We start from the raw sequence: 19854 nt of genomic DNA, 5'->3' as shown, positions 1-19854 counted from the left end.
TTGGCCACCGCAAAAACCGGTTACACAAGACAGAACAACAAATATGAATAATTGTGTGATGGGCATTTGAAACCCTAGTTCTCTAAGATATTTCATACAATCATAGAATAGTACAGCACCGAGGGAGGTTATTCGGCCCATCGAGTCTGTGCCGGCTCTTTCAAAGAGCAATCCAGTTAGTCCCACTCCGCTGCTCTTTCCCCATATCCCTGCATTGTTTTCTCCTTCAAGTATTCATCCAATTCCCTTTTGAAGGTTACTATTGAATCTGTCTCCACCACCCTATCAGGCAGTGCATTCCAAATCCTAACCACTCGTTGCATAAAAAGGTTTTTCCTCATGTCATCTCTGGTTCTTTTGCCAATCACCTTAAATCTGTGCTCTCTCATTATCGATCCTTCAGCCATTAGAAACAGTTTCTCTTTATTTACAATGTCTAAACACTTCATAACTTTAAACATAAGAACATAAGAAATAGGAGCAGGAGTAGGCCATTCGGCCCCTCGAGCCCACTCCGCCATTCAAAAAGGTCATAGCTGATCTGATCTTGGCCTTAACTGCACTTTTCTGCCTGTTCCCCATAACCCTTGACTCCCCTGTAGTTCAAAAATCTGTCAATCTCAGCCTTGAATATATTCAATGATTCAGCCTCCACAGCTCTCTGGGGTAGAGAATTCCAAAGATTCACGACCCTCTGAGAGAAGAAATTTCTCCTCATCTCCGTTTTAAATGGGCGACCCCTTATTCTGAAACTATGCCCCCGAGTTCTCGATTCCCCCATGAGGGGAAACATCCTCTCAGCATCTACCCTGTCAAGCCCCCTCAGAATCTTATATGTTTCAATAAGATCACCTCTCATTCTTCTGCCAGAAATTCGGGTCCCCACGGGTGAGTACGCGTTATGTACTCATCCGTAAGGCCAACGGAAGTGCCGGTTTCGCGCATGCACTGCGCATGCGCTGGAAACCGGAACTTCCGTTCCCTTGAAGGAAGGGGTTCACAGGTCAAACGCGAGCGCTGGAGAGGCAGCACGTAGACCTGGAACTTCCGATTTTTTTACAGCTTTCTCCGTGCGGGTAAGTCCCTAACAGCTGCGCATGGAAAAATCAGGAGCAAGGCCTGCTTTTAACAAGGTGAGAAGTTAATTAAGTAAAATTTTTCCACAGGTTTATCATTTTAAAATACTTTAAAGAAAGGTACGTTTATTTTTCGCCCCGTTAAAAACTTTAATTAATTTTTTTTTAAATTTTAATTTTTGTTTAAATTTAGTTATTTTAAAAATGTGATTTAAAAAAAAAATTATTTGAAGTTTTACTTAGGTTTTGGGGCCGATCTCTATTCATAGATTTGACAGGTCTTCCTGTCAAATCTATGAATAGAGATTCCCTGCTCCAATTGGCTCCCCATGGCCCACGTGATCCCAGGGGACGCTGCAAACTAGTTGTGCCCTTGGGATACGCGAGCACCGCACACCGGCAGTTGGAGGAGGCCCAGGATCGGAATCCCACGCGGGCCCACAGCACAACGGCCGGCGCGCTGAGTAAGTGCAGGTCGGGGGCTTGCGCCCACGGGAAGCCTCCAACCCAAATTTCAGGCCCAATGTGTATAGGCCCAACCTACTCAACCTTTCCTCATAAGACAACCCCTTCATCTCAGGAATCAACCTCGAGAACCTTCTCTGAACTGCCTCCAATGCAAGTATATCCCTCCTTAAATAAGGAGGCCAGAACTGTACGCAGTACTCTAGGTGTAGTCTCACCAATGCCCTGTACAGTTGTAGCAAGACGTCTCTACTTGTATACTCCATCCCCCTAGCAATAAAGGCCAACATTCCATTTGACTTCCTAATTACTTGCTGTACCTATTTTCTATTCTTCCTACCAAAGTGTATAACCTCACATTTTCCCACATTATACCCCATCTGCCAAATTTTTGTCCACTCACTTAACCTATCTATATCCCTTTGCAAACTCTTTGGCCATGATTTTTGGGTTCAAGGCGGCTTGGGTGCGGGACAGCTGCCTTCCGGATTCCAGTCCCGTCCCCAACGACATCAGAAACACAAACATGATTTTGCATCAATTGGCCTTGTTAAGCCCGTCCTGCGGGCGTGCCGGCCAATTAAGAGGAAGCCGGTCAGATGACGTCAGTTGATGACGCATCATATGCCGGTTTTCTTAAAGGGGCCACGCACATTTTTTTTGACAGCTGATTTCTCAGTGCTTGACAGCAATCAGGCTGTCCAGTGACTCCTTCCTTAGGCTAGAACAGATGGCAGCTGCAGGTGAGGTTACAGAAGCGATCTGTCACTGGTGAGAGAGTTTCTCCCAATGAGGTGGGACTACACATACAAATCAAAACTTGTTACCTACAGAAAAGTGTAAATGCATTAAAAATTATTTTCTCAACATTATCTTACCTCTGAAACTCACCAGTGCACCATTGGATCCTTCACACCACTTCTGCAGCTGTCATTAATGCAGAAACATGACAGTAGCCCCACAGCACGCCACAATTACCTGGCGTGGTGTACGGATGTTGGGAAACCCACAGTAGAAGTGTCAAAATTGCAAAAAGCCTGTTAACAAGCAGTTAAAGTTAAGTGGCTATAATCCTCTTCCCGCTGCTAGGTGTTGGGTTCATGTGCAAATTGGGGACCCGACACTTGGGAAGATTGATTGGAGGTGGGCCAGAAACATAGAAAAATAGAACATAGGAGCAGGAGTAGGCCATTCGGCCCCTCGAGCCTGCTCCGCCATGCAATGAGATCATGGCTGATCATCCAAATTCAGTACTCTGTCCCTGCCTTCTCCCCATATCCCTTGATCCCTTTAGCCTTAAGATATATATCTAACTCCTTCTTGAATATATTTAATGAATTGGCCTCAACTGCCTTCTGTGGTAGAGAATTCCACAGGTTCACCACTCTCTGGGTGAAGAAATTCCTCCTCATCTCTGTCCTAAATAGCTTACCCCTTATCCTTAGACTGTGACCCCTGGTTCTGCACTCCCCGGCCATCGGGAACATCACAATCTCTTCTGATGTACAAGCTGCACGTGGTATAAGCATGCACCTCTTGCTTTCCCGCCATCCCCTCACCACATCCCTACCCTTGTGCCTTCCTCATTTCAGACACCAAATAAATACAGCCTGTCCAGCCAGTAGTTCACCAAGAAGAGGGAGAGGAGAGTGAAGAAGAAGAAACACTGTCATTTGATTTCACACTCCCAGCCACCAGCTCCTCGAAGTCATCCTGCAAGGCCAGTTGCAATGTCCCCACTGAAAGTCAGCAGCCTTCCACCAGCCATGCTGCAGCCACTGGGTTAGCACTGCTTAACATCACTAGGATAGGCAAAGGCACACATAACACATTCACTAAGGGAATGCACAAGGGTGACTGGTTGATTTTTCGATGTAATATTGAATGCATATATGGATAAAGTTGTATAGGAAAGTTTGCTTTGTGGTGGCTTTTATTTCAGCATTGTGCCCAAGAGGACGCTGTGATGGTCAGTAACAGAGGGGAGGTAAGGTGTGCGACAAATGTTGAAAGTAGAATTGGGGTTGTGTTCACTGGTACCGCAGGCAGATGATTCGATCCCGGAGATCCCGGCCAGAAAGAGGCTGTCTGGGTTGCCTCCTTCCTTCCGCTTCCTCCTCTTCTGCTTCCTCCTCTTCTCCTTCTTCTTCTTCTTCCCTCTGCAAGCAGCTTGTTCCCTTTGCTGCCTCTGCTTCATCTCCATGAGATGTTGCAGCCCAAAAGGGACTGCAACTAGAGCAAGTGGTGTTCTCAGAGGCCTTCCTTTAACATCCAAAGCCTTGCAAGCATCCAGCAGCACTCCCTGCATATTTTAACAACTTTTAAATGTATTGCACCAAGCCACTACTCCAATAAAAGGAAAAAATAAGTTCAAAAGCCACCATTTTTTCAGTAAAACAGGCCTTAATGGCCAGCACTACACATTCCGAGTTTCACGCCCAATACTCCAGCTGGGGCCGAACAAGCTTTTTTTTTAGCTTTAGCATAACTTCCTGGCTTTTGTACTCTATGCCGCTATTTACAAAGCCCTGGATCCAATATGCTTTATTAACTGCTTTGTTAACCTGTCCTGCCACCTTCAAAGATTTGTGCACGAAATCCAAAGAGCGGGAGCAGCGATATAAAGAGCGCCGAGAGTGGGAGCAGCAGTATAAAGAGCGCCAAGCGTGGGAGCAGCGGTACAAAGAGCGCCGAGAGTGGGAGCAGCGGTATAAAGAGCGCCGAGAATGGGAGCAGCAGTATAAAGAGCGCCGAGAGCGGGAGCAGCAGTATAAAGAGCGCCGAGAGCGGGAGCAGTGGCTCAAAGAGCGCCGAGAGCGGGAGATGCTGATTTAAACAGAGCCGAGAGCAGGAGAGGCTGGTTTAAACAGCGCCGAGAGCGGGAGAGGCTGATTTAAACAGCGCCGAGTGCAGGAGAGGTCGATTTAAACAGAGCCGAGAGCGGGAGAGGCTGATTTAAACAGCGCCGAGAGCAGGAGAGGCTGATTTAAACAGAGCCGAGAGCGAGAGAGGCTGATTTAAACAGAGCTGAGAGCAGGAGAGGCTGATTTAAACAGCGCCGAGAGCGGGAGAGGCTGATTTAAACAGAGCTGAGAGCAGGAGAGGCTGATTTAAACAGAGCCGAGAGTAGGAGAGGCTGATTTAAACAGAGCCGAGAGCGGGAGAGGCTGATTTAAACAGAGCCGAGAGCGGGAGAGGCTGATTTAAACAACGGCGAGAGCGGGAGAGGCTGATTTAAACAGAGCCGAGAGCGGGAGAGGCTGATTTAAACAGAGCCGAGAGCGGGAGAGGCTGATTTAAACAACGGCGAGAGCGGGAGAGGCTGATTTAAACAGAGCCGAGAGCGGGAGAGGCTGATTTAAACAACTGCGAGAGCGGGAGAGGCTGGTTTAAACAGTGCCGAGAGCGGGAGAGGCTGATTTAAACAGAGCCGAGAGCGGGAGAGGCTGATTTAAACAACGGCGAGAGCGGGAGAGGCTGATTTAAACAGAGCCGAGAGCGGGAGAGGCTGATTTAAACAGAGCCGAGAGAGGGAGAGGCTGATTTAAACAGCGCCGAGAGCGGGAGAGGCTGATTTAAACAGAGCCGAGAGCGGGAGAGGCTGATTTAAACAGAGCCGAGAGCGGGAAACGCTGATTTAAACAGAGCCGAGAGAGGGAGAGGCTGATTTAAACAACGGCGAGAGCGGGAGAGGCTGATTTAAACAGAGCCGAGAGCGGGAGAGTCTGATTTAATCAGAGCCGAGAGCGGGAGAGGCTGATTTAAACAGAGCCGAGAGCGGGAGAGGCTGATTTAAACAGAGCCGAGAGCGGGAGAGGCTGATTTAAACAGAGCCGAGAGCGGGAGAAGCTGATTTAAACAGAGCCGAGAGCGGGAGAGGCTGATTTAAACAGAGCCGAGAGCGGGAGAGGCTGATTTAAACAGAGCCGAGAGCGGGAGAGGCTGATTTAAACAGCGCCGAGAGCGGGAGAGGCTGATTTAAACAGAGCCGAGAGCGGGAGAGGCTGATTTAAACAGAGCCGAGAGCGGGAGAGGCTGATTTAAACAGCGCCGAGAGTGGGAGAGGCTGATTTAAACAGAGCCGAGAGCGGGAGAAGCTGATTTAAACAGAGCCGAGAGCGGGAGAGGCTGATTTAAACAGAGCCGAGAGCAGGAGAGGCTGATTTAAACAGAGCCGAGAGCGGGAGAGGCTGATTTAAACAGAGCCGAGAGCGGGAGAGGCTGATTTAAACAGAGCCGAGAGCAGGAGAGGCTGATTTAAACAGAGCCGAGAGCGGGAGAGGCTGATTTAAACAGAGCCGAGAGCGGGAGAGGCTGATTTAAACAGAGCCGAGAGCGGGAGAGGCTGATTTAAACAATGGCGAGAGCGGGAGAGGCTGATTTAAACAGAGCCGAGAGCGGGAGAGGCTGATTTAAACAGAGCCAAGAGCAGGAGAGGCTGATTTAAACAGAGCCGAGAGCGGGAGAGGCTGATTTAAACAGAGCCAAGAGCAGGAGAGGCTGATTTAAACAGCGCCGAGAGCGGGAGAGGCTGATTTAAACAGAGCCGAGAGCGGGAGAGGCTGATTTAAACAGCGCCGAGAGCGGGAGAGGCTGATTTAAACAGAGCCGAGAGCGGGAGAGGCTGATTTAATCAGAGCCGAGAGCGGGAGAGGCTGATTTAATCAGAGCCGAGAGCGGGAGAGGCTGATTTAAACAGAGCCGAGAGCGGGAGAGGCTGATTTAATCAGAGCCGAGAGCGGGAGAGGCTGATTTAAACAGAGCCGAGAGCGGGAGAGGCTGATTTAATCAGAGCCGAGAGCGGGAGAGGCTGATATAAACAGAGCCGAGAGTGGGAGAGGCTGATTTAAACAGAGCCGAGAGCGGGAGAGGCTGATTTAAACAGAGCCCAGAGCGGGAGAGGCTGATTTAAACAGCGCCGAGAGTGGGAGAGGCTGATTTAAACAGAGCCGAGAGCGGGAGAAGCTGGTTTAAACAGAGCCGAGAGCGGGAGAGGCTGATTTAAACAGAGCCGAGAGCGGGAGAGGCTGATTTAAACAGAGCCGAGAGCGGGAGAGGCTGATTTAAACAGAGCCAAGAGCAGGAGAGGCTGATTTAAACAGCGGCGAGAGCAGGAGAGGCTGATTTAAACAGAGCCGAGAGCGGGAGAGGCTGATTTAAACAGTGCCGAGAGCGGGAGAGGCTGATTTAAACAGTGCCGAGAGCGGGAGAGGCTGATTTAAACAGTGCCGAGAGCGGGAGAGGCTGATTTAAACAGAGCCGAGAGCGGGAGAGGCTGATTTAAACAGAGCCGAGAGAGGGAGAGGCTGATTTAAACAGAGCCGAGAGCGGGAGAGGCTGATTTAAACAGAGCCGAGAGCGGGAGAGGCTGATTTAAACAGAGCCGAGAGCGGGAGAGGCTGATTTAAACAGAGCCGAGAGCGTGAGAGGCTGATTTAAACAGCGCCGAGAGCGGGAGAGGCTGATTTAAACAGAGCCGAGAGCGGGAGAGGCTGATTTAAACAGAGCCGAGAGCGGGAGAGGCTGATTTAAACAGCGCCGAGAGCGGGAGAGGCTGATTTAAACAGAGCCGAGAGCGGGAGAGGCTGATTTAATCAGAGCCGAGAGCGGGAGAGGCTGATTTAATCAGAGCCGAGAGCGGGAGAGGCTGATTTAAACAGAGCCGAGAGCGTGAGAGGCTGATTTAAACAGAGCCGAGAGCGGGAGAGGCTGATTTAAACAGAGCCGAGAGCGGGAGAGGCTGATTTAATCAGAGCCGAGAGCGGGAGAGGCTGATTTAAACAGAGCCGAGAGCGGGAGAGGCTGATTTAATCAGAGCCGAGAGCGGGAGAGGCTGATTTAAACAGAGCCGAGAGCGGGAGAGGCTGATTTAAACAGAGCCGAGAGCTGGAGAGGCTGATTTAAACAGAGCCGAGAGCGGGAGAGGCTGATTTAAACAGAGCCGAGAGCGGGAGAGGCTGATTTAAACAGAGCCGAGAGCGGGAGAGGCTGATTTAAACAGAGCCGAGAGCGGGAGAGGCTGATTTAAACAGAGCCGAGAGCGGGAGAGGCTGATTTAAACAGAGCCGAGAGCGGGAGAGGCTGATTTAAACAGAGCCGAGAGCGGGAGACGCTGATTTAAACAGAGCCGAGAGCGGGAGCGGGAGCAGCTGCCTGCCTGCGGAGTGAACGGACCTGTGAAAGGGGAAAAAAAAACTAAGTATGACATCACAGGAAAGCAGACAAGTGATTGGTTGGTGAGTACTTCTCTTTTTTTCTCTCTTTCTCTAAACTAGGGCATTGGTTTAAATTAAGAGCCGTGATTTTAGATTAAAAACTAAACATAGATAAGTAAGTGATATTCCAAACTTGTAAACCTAATTCGTTAAATAAAATACAATAGAGATGGCAGGGCAGGTGATGTGTTGCAGCTGTAGCATGTGGGAACTGGTGGACACCAGTGTGATGCACGGCGACTGATGTGCCTCAATAATCCCGAGACTCGATGTTGGCGGAACAAAACAAGGCTTTTATTAACTTAGAAGATAACACGCAGTGGAGAGAGGTATCTTCCATCTGGAGCTCTGCAGTACTGGATATGAGGCCAGACTGAGCTGGCTTACATAGAGGCCAGGTATGGGCGGAGCCCTACACACAACACATTCCATACATTCCAATATACAATACAATGGTGAGGAGAAACCTGAAACCAACCACAGTCACAGGCAATACAATGGTGAGGGGAAACCTGAAACCAACCACAGTCACAGGCAGTGATGAATGGAATATTTCATCACAGCGACCACATCTGCAGTAAGTGTCTGCAGCTCAAGGAACTTCAACTCAGAGTTGATGAGCTGGAGTCTGAGCTTCGGACACTGCGATGCATCAGGGAGGGGGAGAGTTACCTGGACACTTTGTTCCAGGAGGCAGTCACACCCCTTAGGTTAAATACTTCAAATTTGTTCCGTGGTCAGGGACAGAAGGGTGTGACTGTGAGTGAGGCAGGTATGGGGATCCAGAAGGTAGCATTGAAGGAGCCTCAGCCTTTGCACTTGTCCTACAGATACGAGGTTCTTGCAGCCTGTGTGGACGAGAGCAGGGACTGCAGGGAAGATGAGCAAACTGACCACAGCACCGTGGTTCAGGGGGCCATTCAAGTTCATAATAATAATAATAATCAACTTTATTGTCATTGTTAGTGCACAAGTGCAGTACAACGAGATGTAGGCTTGCGGCTCCCGAGAGTGTACATTTAGATTAAGACATTTAAACATTCAACATACATTTGGCTTGTAATACATTAACATAAACATAACCATAATAAAGTGCATTGGCAGATGTGCAGGCTTTAGAGTTTATTTGTGGAGTTCAGTAGGATGACAGCCCTGAGAAAGAAGCTGTTCCTAAATCTGGTCGTACGGGTGCGAATGCATCTGTAGCGTCCCCCAGATGGCAGGAGGGCGAACAGACTGTGGCTGGGGTGGGTAGGGTCTTTGATGCAGTAGTGGTAGGGTCAGTATAGTTAGGGGGATAGATACTGTTCTCTGCAGCCAAGAGCGTGAGTCCCAAAGGTTGTGTTGCCTGCCTGGTGCCAGGGTTATCGACATCTCCTTGGGGCTGGAGAGGAACTTGGAGTAGGAGGAGGAGGATCCAGTTGCCATGGTCCATGTAGGAACCAACAACATAGGTAGGACTAAGAAAGCAGTTCTGCTGATGGAGTTTGAGGAGCTTGGATCCAAATTAAAAAGCAGAACCACAAAGGTAATAATCTCTGGATTACTACCTGAACCACGAGCAAATTGGCATAGGGTCAATAAGAGCAGAGAGTTGAATGCGTGGCTCAAAGATTGGGAGAAATGGGTTTTGACTTATGGGGCACTGGCACCAGTACTGGGGAAAGAGGGAACTGTTCCGTTGGGATGGGCTTCACTTGAACCATGCTGGGACCAGTGTCCTGGCGAATCGAATAACTAGGGCTGTAGATAGGGCTTTAAACTAAAAAGTGAGGGGAAGGGTTCAGATGGAGCGGTATTTAGAAAGTCAAAGAGAAAGGAGAAGGCAATAGTGCAGGGTAGCGATAGGGGTAATGATAACCAGAGTGTGACAGGAAGAGACAGCGCATACAAACCTAAGAGTGCACCAGCAAATAGAATCAGAGTAGAGAAAAACGGTAAAAAGACAAAATTAAAGGCTCTTTATCTAAATGCATGCAGCATTTGTAACAAGATAGAAGAGTTGATGGCACAAATAGAAATAATAGGGTACAATCTGATAGCCATTACAGAGATGTGGTTGCAAGGTGACCAAGGCTGGGAATTGAATATTCAGGGGTATTTGACATTTCGGAAGGATAGGCAGAAAGGAAAAGGAGGTGGGGTAGCTCTGTTAATAAAGGATGAGATCAGTGTAGTGGTGAGAAATGATATTGGCTCAGAAGATCATGATGTAGAATTAGTTTGGGTGGAGATGAGAAATAGTAAGGGAAAGAAGTCACTGGTGGGAGTAATCTATAGACCCCCTAACAGTAGCTACAGAGTATAAATCAAGAAATAATGGGAGGCTTGTAAGAAAGGTATTGTAATAATCATGGGCGATTTTAATCTTCATATAGATTGGACAAATCAACTTGGCAAGGGTAGCCTTGAGGACGAGTTCATAGAGGATATTCAGGATGGTTTCTTAGAATACATTGTAGAACCAACCAGGGAGCAGGCTATTTTAGATCTGGTAATGTGTAGTGAGACAGGATTAATTAATGATCTCAGTGTAAAGGAGGGAAGAGTGATCATAGCATGATAGAATTTCAAATTCAGTTTGAGGGTGAGAAACATAGCTCTGAAACTAGTGTCCTAAACTTAAGTAAAGGCAATTACAAAGGTATGAAGACAGAGTTGGCTAAAGTGGACTGGGAAAATAGATTAAAGGGTAAGACGGTAAATAAGCAATGGCAGGCATTTAAGGAGATATTTCATAACTCTCAGCAAAGGTTTATTCCAGTGAGAAAGAAAGACTCTATGAGAAGGATGAACCATCCGTGGCTAACTAAGGAAGTTAAGGATGATATCAAATTGAAAGAAAAGGCATACAATGTTGCGAAGATTAGTGGTAGGCCAGAGGATTGGGAAATTTTTAGAAACCAGCAAAGGATGACTAAAAAAATAATAAAGAGGGAGAAGATAGATTATGAGAGTAAACTAGCAAAAAATATAAAAAAGACAGTAAGAGCTTCTACAGGTATATAATAAGGAGGAGAGTAGCTAAAGTAAATGTTGGTCCCTTAGAGGATAAGACTGGGGAATTAATAATGGGAAACAGGGAAATGGCAGAGACTTTAAACAAATATTTTGTATCAGTTTTCACAGTAGAAGACACTAAAAGCATCCCACTAATAATTGATAATCAAGGTGCTATAGGGAGGGAGGAACTTAAAACAATCACCATCACTAGAGAAAAAGTACTAGGCAAACTAATGTGACTAAAGGCTGACAATTCCCCTGGACCTGATGGCCTGCATCCTAGGGTCTTAAAAGAAGTGGCTGCAGAGATAGTGGATGCATTAGTTGTAATCTACCCAAATTCCCAGGATTCTGGAGAGGTCCCAGCAGATTGGAAAACTGCAAATGTACCTCCCCTATTTAAGAAAGGAGGGAGACAGAAAGCAGGAATCTATACGCCAGTTAGCTTAACATCTGTCATTGGGAAAATGCTGGAATCCATTATTAAGAATTATTAAGGAAGGAGTAGCAGGACATTTAGAAAATCATAATACAATCAAGCAGAGTCAACATGGTTTTATGAAAGAGAAATCGTGTTTGACAAATTTACTAGAGTTCTTTGAGGATGTAATGAGCAGGTTGGATAAAGGGGAACCAATAGATGTCGTGTATTTGGATTTCCAAAAGGCATTTGATAAGGTGCCACATAAAAGGTTACTACACAAGATAAGAGCTCACAGGGTTGGGGGTAATATATTAGCATGGATAGAGGATTGGCTAACTAACAGAAAACAGAGAGTTGGGATAAATGGGTCATTTTCAGGTTGGCAAACTGTAACTAGTGGGGTGCCACAGGGATCGGTGCTGGTGCCGCAACTATTTACAATCTATATTAATGACTTGGATGAAGCAACCAAGTGTACTGTAACAAAGATAGGTGGGAAAGCAAGTTGTGAGGAGGACACCAGGGGCTGGATTTTATCAATGGAGGCGTGTAGGAGGCGGGACTACAACTTTTGGGGTTGTAGTCCCGCCTCCATCGAGTTGTGGCCAACCCACTTGATTTTCACTTGATTGACCTTGTTGAGCCCGCCCAGTGGGCTCAGTGATGCGCCTCAATAACTTCAAGGCTCAAAGTTAACTGGATAAAACAAGGCTTTTATTAGCAAAGAAAGATGCCTGTGTCTTCACCTAGCATTCTGCTGTTCTGCTGCAAGACAAGCCTGGGCTTGTCTTAAGTAGGGCCAGGTATGGGCGGAGCCGACACACCCAATGGGGAGAAAGGGGGCGGTGCACTATATACAATACAAGGTAAAACACAGGAGCAGGCAATACAAACACAGGAGCAGGCAATACAATATATGTAGTTAAATACAGAGTCTGATGAATGACATATTTCATCACACTCAGCAGGCCAATAAAGGGCCACCCGGCAACAGGTTACATCACAGATTGACATTTCATCTGTCAAGAGCTTCTGACAGATGAAATACCAGCGTTTGACAGCTGTTTGAAGCTGTCAAACACTGACAATCTGTACTCTAAGTTAATTCCTTCCTCTCAGGCTGATTTAGAGATCTCTCCAGAACAGAAAGCAGAATGCTGCAGATTTTGACAGGTCGGGTAAATGCCTCCTGGGAAACGGGCATGGAGGCGGGTTGGGGGTGGGATGGGTTCGTGCCCCCCGATTTCGCGATTTTAACCCCCCACACGCCTCCAGTCCCACCTCAACGGCCCGATGAAATTCGGGCCCGATGAAATTCGAGCCCAAAGTGTCTGCAAAGTGATAAAAATAGGTTAGGTGAGTGGGCAAACATTTGGCAGATGGAGTATAGTGTGGGAAAATGTGAGGTTATCCACTTTGGTAGGAAGAACAGAAAAGCAAAATATTATTTAAATGGAGAGAGACTACAGAATGCTGCAGAACCTAGAATCTAGTGGGGGCATAGTTTCAGGATAAGGGGTCACCCATTTAAAACAGCGATGAGGAGGAATTTCTTCTCTCAGAGGATCGTGAATCTTTGGAATTCTCTACCCCAGAGAGCTGTGGAGGCTGAGTCAGTGAATATATTCAAGGTGGAGATAGACAGTTATTTGAGCTACAGGGGAGTCAAGGGTTATGGGGAGCGGGCAGGGAAGTGGAGTTGAGGCCAAGATCAGATCAGCCATGATCTTATTGAATGGTGGAGCAGGCTCGAGGAGCCAAATGGCCGACTCCTGCTCCTATTTCTTATGTTCTTATGGTCTTATTACGACAAAAGGCTTTTGGCGGCACAGATAAATTGGCAGAATCCATATATGACAGCTCAGGATTACTGAAGTGTGGGATGTGACTTAAGCCAAAGGTGGGGCTCATTGTGCTTGCTGCCAACATGCTAGACAGTGGCAAGCAATAGTTAGGGTAACTTCGTCACACACTCATCCAACCTAAAGACAAGGAGGGAAATCAGGCACCTGGCCTATAATTTTGAGACCCTCCCCGCTGGTTATGACATGTAAATCACACAGGCCGCAGCTTAGATTTGTACGGTAATCTTACGGCCTCTGCGGGGTGGAGAGTTCCGCTTTCTGCAGAACCTCCGCCCGCTGAAAACTGCTTTTACCAGGTGTAAGGCCTGCTTTTACCAGCATAAGAGTTTTAAAAACTTTTTTTAAATAATTTTTTTTCCACTCATTTATCATTTTAAATTACTTTTAAAAAAGGTAAGTTTATTTTTAGCCCCGTAAAAAACCTTAATTATTTTTTTCAAAAAATTAAATTTGTTTAAAATGTTTTAATTTAATGTAATTTTAACTCATTTTAAAAACATGATGGTTTTCAAAAAATTTATTTAATGTTTTAGTGTCTTTTTTCAGTGATTCCCCTTCATACTTTTGATGGTTCTATCTGTCAAAAATATGATGGGGAATTCCCTTCTTTCATTGGCTTGCCTGGTCCACGTGATCCTAGGGACGCTTGCGAACCGCATGCGCTCCTGGGATACGTGGGCCCTGCGCATTTCGACTGTGGAGAGGCCCAGCATCGGAAGTGTCCAGACCTCGGGAGCCCTCGGGTAAGTGCGTAGATTTTTTCCACTAGGAGGCGTCCGCACGCAGGAAGCCGCCTATCGGAAACGACTCTGCCACAATCCGGGTACTGGTATATATTGAGTGATTTCTAATATTGATTGAACAACTAATTTCAGCAAAGTCTGATGCTGGCTGAGACAGGCAAACTGACTACAGTGAAATTGGGAATTGTAATAATAACATCTTAGGCCAGTATTGGGTATGCTCCCCGTGGTACAACTGCAAATAGCCCTGGTCCCCACTGCATATATTTAATTTAATAATGGCATATTAATTGAGGCTGCACTTCAAACTGACTGTGGACAGATATGCTATAGGCATGGAAGAATTATTTATTACCAAAAGTTGTTAGTTGCATCTCAAGTAGCTGATAACGTTGGATTCATTAAAAAAGTGCAAACAGTAAAGTTAGAGGGTAAACATCTGTGACAGAAGTTACTTAACATGAATATAATTATGCCATAGACATCTCCAACCCTAATTCTCTAAATGCTAATCCTGCTAGCTTGTGTATGTACTGTGAACATGCATAGGTATCAAAAACTAATAATTATTCACAATGGCCATACTGCCTCAAAGGGCCAAAGCGACCAAACTAATCATACAGTAATATAAAACTACAGCAGCCTTTACAATGCATTATTTATACATTTTTATTTTCAATGGTTTTGCCACTTCAGACTCAACATGCTGAAGATCTGGGGGGTGAAATTGGGTGCCTTTGCGCCTCCCGTTAGTGTCCCCGGGGGCGGCAAATGGCTTTGCGACTGGGCGCGGCGCTGGCATTGACTCCCGTCATATTCGGCGGGAGTTTTGCGGCAACGCTACAGCGTTGCGCCCCGATCTCCTTCGCCTGGAGATCATGACGTCATCACTGTGTGCATCTCCCCGGTAGCGCCCCGGACCCGAAATTGACTTCTGCTCCCTGCAGCAGCGCCGGTCGAAAACACCGACAGCTGCAGGAGGCGTGCATCGAGCGGCCGGCCGCTTCTGGGGTGATGATTAAAGGCGAGGTGACCGAGGTAATTAAAAACAAACCTACCTTTCTTGTTCCAGTTTTTTTTGTGGGTTCCTGCCCACGATCGATCAGCCCAGCACTCTGCTTGAGTGCTGGGCTAATCGCGTGGGATCGTGGCTGCCTTGGTGGTCCAGGTAGGTACTTTTTATATTGCAGAGCCTGCAGCATTGGCCCTTCCCTTTAAGGGAGGGAAAGAGTCTTTGAATGCTTCACTTCCTTCTTGGAGCGCAAACGGCGAATTTTTCAAAAGTTTGAAATCGTTAGTGAATTTCTCCCCCCGGTCTTGATCAATTTTCATAATTTTGGCGGTTGATTTTAGCCTCAATGAAAAAGACAATCCTTATTTTGCTATAGTAATCTTGGACATTATAACAAACTTCTTCTAAGAAAGAACTTGCAATTACATAACGCCTTTCATGACCTCAGGACATCGGAAAGCATTTCACAGATAATGAAGTACTTTTGAGTTTTAGACACCGTTATAAGGTAGGGAAATGCAGCAGTCAATTTGCGCACAGCAAGCTCCCATAACAGCTGTGACCAGAGAATCTGTTTTAATTATATTGATTGAGGAATAAATGTTGGCGGTGACATCAGGAGAACTTTCCTGCTCTTCTTTGAAAAGTGTCATGGGATCTTTTACAGCCACCTGAGAGGGCAGACAGTTTAGCATCTAATCCATAAGACAGCACCTCCATAGCGTGGCACTCTTTCAGTACTACACTGGACTGTCAGCCTACATTCTGTGCTCAAGTGGGACTTGAACCCCTAACCTCTGACTTAAGGCAAGAGTGCTACCACTCAAGCTCCATACAAGCAGGGGATCTGAACTCGCAACATTTTTTTTTAAATGACACCTCTTTGAAGCACCTTGGGATACTTTTCTACATTAAAGCATTATATAAATGCAAGTTGTTGTAGAACAAACTTCACATTAGAGCTCCTTTACCAGTACCCAGAAGTTTGTAGTAAAAAGGTTCAACTTTAGATGAACATGTTAGCACGATAGTGCACTGAACTTACCAGCTTCCCATGGGTTCCAGGGTTCTGCAGATCCAGAGACAATCTCTTCCCCCGAAGGGAAAGAGACATGTTTTGTTGGTTTAATTTTCCATCTGCTATTTAGACTTGTATCCTGCTGAACAGTACAGTCACCTTTGGCATCCACATTGTCAGAAGATGTGGGTGTTTGCAGCTCTCCAGTGCAGACTTTTTTGGTTGCACTCATCTCATTGTTCAAAGCCTGATGTGAAAACATAGACACAGCATTCTTAAGTTTCACACAACTGTCCACGTGATATCTTAACTGCAGTTTAATAATTTAATACCAACCTAAGTTCACATGAACCTGTCTGTGAAACTATAAAGTTCCACACTCATTTTGTTTTCCTCACATTCTGCCAGTGCAAATTATTTTCTTTTATAAACGAAATATTTACTTACATTTTTAAGTGTTCCATACCTTGTAACCAGGTTTGTCATACTTGAATGTTTGATGCAATGAAAATGGCACTGACATATCTGGAGTCATCCAAGTGTGCATAGGGTACATGAAATTATACCAAATACTGACAACTGTCATTCCATTAGTTGCCGATAAATATACTGCAGGGAAAATATTTTAAAGATACAAAATCTGATCCAAAATGGATCTGTGCTACTTGCCGGCCTACAAGATCCATGATTAATTGATATTTTATGAATTTTACTTCTCAATTTTCCTCCCCTGCAGATGGCTATTGGCATTAATGGATCCACCTCCAAGTCCTGTCTCTTGGCAGCAGTAATAGGTCATGTGACAGAACGCCTAGAGCAAAACGATGAGTGACTTGTTACAGTAAAAAGAGGCTGGACCCAGAACGTGCAGTTAACTAGCTGATAACACCTGTATTCTATTACTCACTTCTGTAAAAGAAGAATCCCCTTTTAATTTTGCATCTTCTGTAGCTTGTACTTCAAAAAAGAGGTCGAGAGGAAACTTTATCTTGCTATTTAAAATGTGAAAAGGCGGAGATGATTTATAGTGGGGCATTTGATCTTTTTGTCTTCACGGGCTGCACAAGTGCATACCATGGTGCCTTGGGGTCAGACGTAAAGTTTAAATCCATGTTCCCATTAATTTACATATATCTCAAGACTGAGTGACTATTTCCAAAGAATTAATTGTCTACAAACGCTTTGATGTGTAAGGGTGTGATCAGCCCTGTGTCAATGCAATTTATTATTTTTAATGTTATATTAACAGATTTTTGTGTGACAACAATATGAAAATAGCCTTTTCCAAACCTCTAGGCTACAAAATTTAAACATGATAAACTAGTGGATATGAAATACAAGTACAAATTAGACCGAGTGAACTGAGCTTCAAGGGCCAAGTTGCCAGGCCAAGTTGGGGCACCCCTGAATGAGATACAAGCCAGCTCTTTGGCTTAAACAATGAGTGCAGAACAAGAGGATACAGGTGTAAAAACCCTAAGAAATGAGGAGATAGTTGCCAAGATTTTCTGATTAACGTTACTTTAGCTCTGTGTAGCACCAGCTTTCTGGTCATTTTTATATGAATCATATTTTATATCCAAAACCCCAAGAAAAGAACTGTACTGTTGGGCAAGCTTGTGGGAGTGGCTTAGGGAATCGGATTGCAAGCCAGGCCAACCTGACTAAGGTGCATTCATATGCAAACGGCCATCTCACACTGACAGGCTGGGAGGAAGGGAACCCAGGCCGATTGACGTCATCACCATCTAACATGATTACTGGGAACAATACCCCGAGAGGTAACTCAGAGACACTATGTCCTCACATCAATAAAGCAAAGTCCCAACCGAAACTGGTGGAAGGCAGGAGATGGCCAGGCCATTGTCTTCCAGGGGATAAACCAGTTAAGCAAGTTCGGTTTGAGATTGAAACCTATTACCTGCTAATGGGTGCCATCAACTCAGGAAACGACAGACATCCAGTAATCAGCACTCATTGTCTCTCCAGGTGCCAGGCCTGGGAGCGGGGTAACGGAATATCATTTTTCATAAAGATTTCAAAGGTCATGAGTCACTCCAGGCCACAGGGGGGTTTTCTTTACTTTTTTCTTCTCCTCAGCATCAGTCTACAGTGAGTCTCCTGAGTGGGGCTCAGCTCGACGGAACACTGCAAGAAGCTGAGCGCTGCTCTTCATCCCTCACCAACGGACCTCGACTCAAACTGGAACTAGGATACGGAACCAGGAGTGAGACGTACAGGAAAAAGCTGCAAGCAAGACAACGGGCAATCGGGGTGAGCATATTGCCTGCGCCTACACATCCACAAGACCACTTAGCTGTGTGAGGGGGTGATTGTAAGTCCCAACCAAACCTTAGAGGGGTTTAGTGCTGGGGTCCTGTGTTAGTTTATTTCACGGGAGGGTTCTTTTATTAGACCGTGGTAATTTAGCATGGTATGGCTTGTTGGACAAGCCAGGGTTGTATTTGTTTTGTACTGTTACAAGTGTTATTGTTAATCCTATTAAACACAATGGCCCAGTAATTCCGGGCCCAACGCGTGAGTAAGGACGGGGTACTCACGCGTGTGCCCGGAGGAATTGCCGGTTATCAGTATGCACAGCGCATGCGCTGAAAACCGGCATTTCCTGTCCTCTGACCCAAGGGGTTAAGAGGCTGAACACGTGCGCGGTATCGGGCAGCGCGTGCGACTTGGATTTCCTCTATTTTTTAGAGAGTTGCGCGTGTGTAAAGGCCTCCGGTATTTACGCATTGAAAAACCACACGTAAGTACTTAGTTTTACAGGTAAGTGGTCTATTAATACAATTGAGAAATTTTTTTTCCACAGGTTTGTTATTTTTAAAGAATTTACAGTAAGGTAAGTTTAGTTTTAGCCCCGATTTTTTATATAATTTTTTTTTTCAAATTTTAAAATTATTGTTTAAAATAGTTTTTCAGAGTTCTTTATGGTTCATTTAAGTAGTGCAATGTTTTTTTAAATTTTCTTTCAGGTTTAAGTAGTGTTTTGGGGCCAGGAGTTTTCATGAGTTTGACAGCTCTTACTGTCAAACTCATGAATGAACTTTTGCAACCTCCCATTGGTTGCCCTGTGCTCACGTGATCCCAGCCGGCTCATCGCACTAAGTACGCCACTGGGTCACGCACGCAGAACCTCAAGCGGGCCAGTGAGAGGAAATGCAATGCGGGCCAGGATTAAAATGTCAGCGCACCGGGTAAGTGAACATCGGGGGCTTGCACGCGCGGCAAGCTCCCGATCCTAATTTCAGGGCCAATACGGTTGAGCTCAAACGGGTGTCCGAGTCTGATCTGTTCCATATAATCCCTATCATCCAGAACTTGTAGTAAGAGGTGTGTTTTTGGTGTGCCCGAGAAAACCACTTACACTCTGGCATTAAAGTAAAACCAATCTGAAAATCTAGTCTCGTGTTTTGTCCCTCAGAGTGTAGATTTGGGATCATTAAGGAAGATATGATGAACCTTTATAAAACACTGGTTCGGCCTCAACTGGAATATTGTGCCCAATTCTGGGTACCGCACTTTATGTGAAGGCCTTAGAGAGGGTGCAGAAAAGATTTACAAGAATGGTTCCAGGGATAAGGGACTTCAGTTACATGGATAGATTAGAGAAGCTGGGGTTGTTCTCCTTAGAGCTGAGAAGGTTGAGAGGAAATTTGATAGAGGTGTTCAAAATCATGAGGGGTCTAGACAGATTAGATAGAGAGAAACTGTTCCCATTGGCAGAAGGGTCGAGAACCAGAGGACATAGATTTACGGTAATTTGCAGAAGAACCAAAGGCGACATGAGGAAAAACTTTTTTACGCAGCGAGTGGTTATGATTTGGAATGCACTGCCTGAAAGGGTGGTGGAGGCAAATTCAATCGTGGCTTTCAAAAGGGAATTGAAGGAAAAAAAATTGCAGGGCTACGGGGAAAGGGCGGGGGAGTGGGACTAGCTGAAGTGCTCTTGCAAGAGCCAGCACAGGCTTGACGGGCTGAATGGCCTCCTTTTGTGCTGTAACCATTCTATGACTCT

At 45.8% G+C, this 19854-nt stretch overlaps 1 protein-coding gene across 1 annotated transcript in view; it reads right to left on the bottom strand.

Annotated features, from left to right (window-relative positions):
* The window catches only part of LOC147109121 (protein phosphatase 1 regulatory subunit 37), a 414327-nt gene extending 398274 nt beyond the window's left edge, over positions 1-16053 (bottom strand). The window contains exon 1 of the mRNA XM_086002746.1: positions 15849-16053. Coding sequence (XP_085858872.1) covers positions 15849-16053 — 205 coding nt within the window. The remainder of the gene's footprint in view (positions 1-15848) is intronic.
* Positions 16054-19854: the final 3801 nt, after the last annotated feature.

This window comes from Somniosus microcephalus, chromosome 12 (assembly GCF_052327205.1).
Source record: "Somniosus microcephalus isolate GS21.2 chromosome 12, FLI_Smic_1.0, whole genome shotgun sequence".
NCBI lineage: Eukaryota > Metazoa > Chordata > Chondrichthyes > Squaliformes > Somniosidae > Somniosus > Somniosus microcephalus.
The sequence above is the reverse complement of the archived record's forward strand: the minus strand, read 5'-3'. Positions and strand labels throughout refer to the sequence as shown.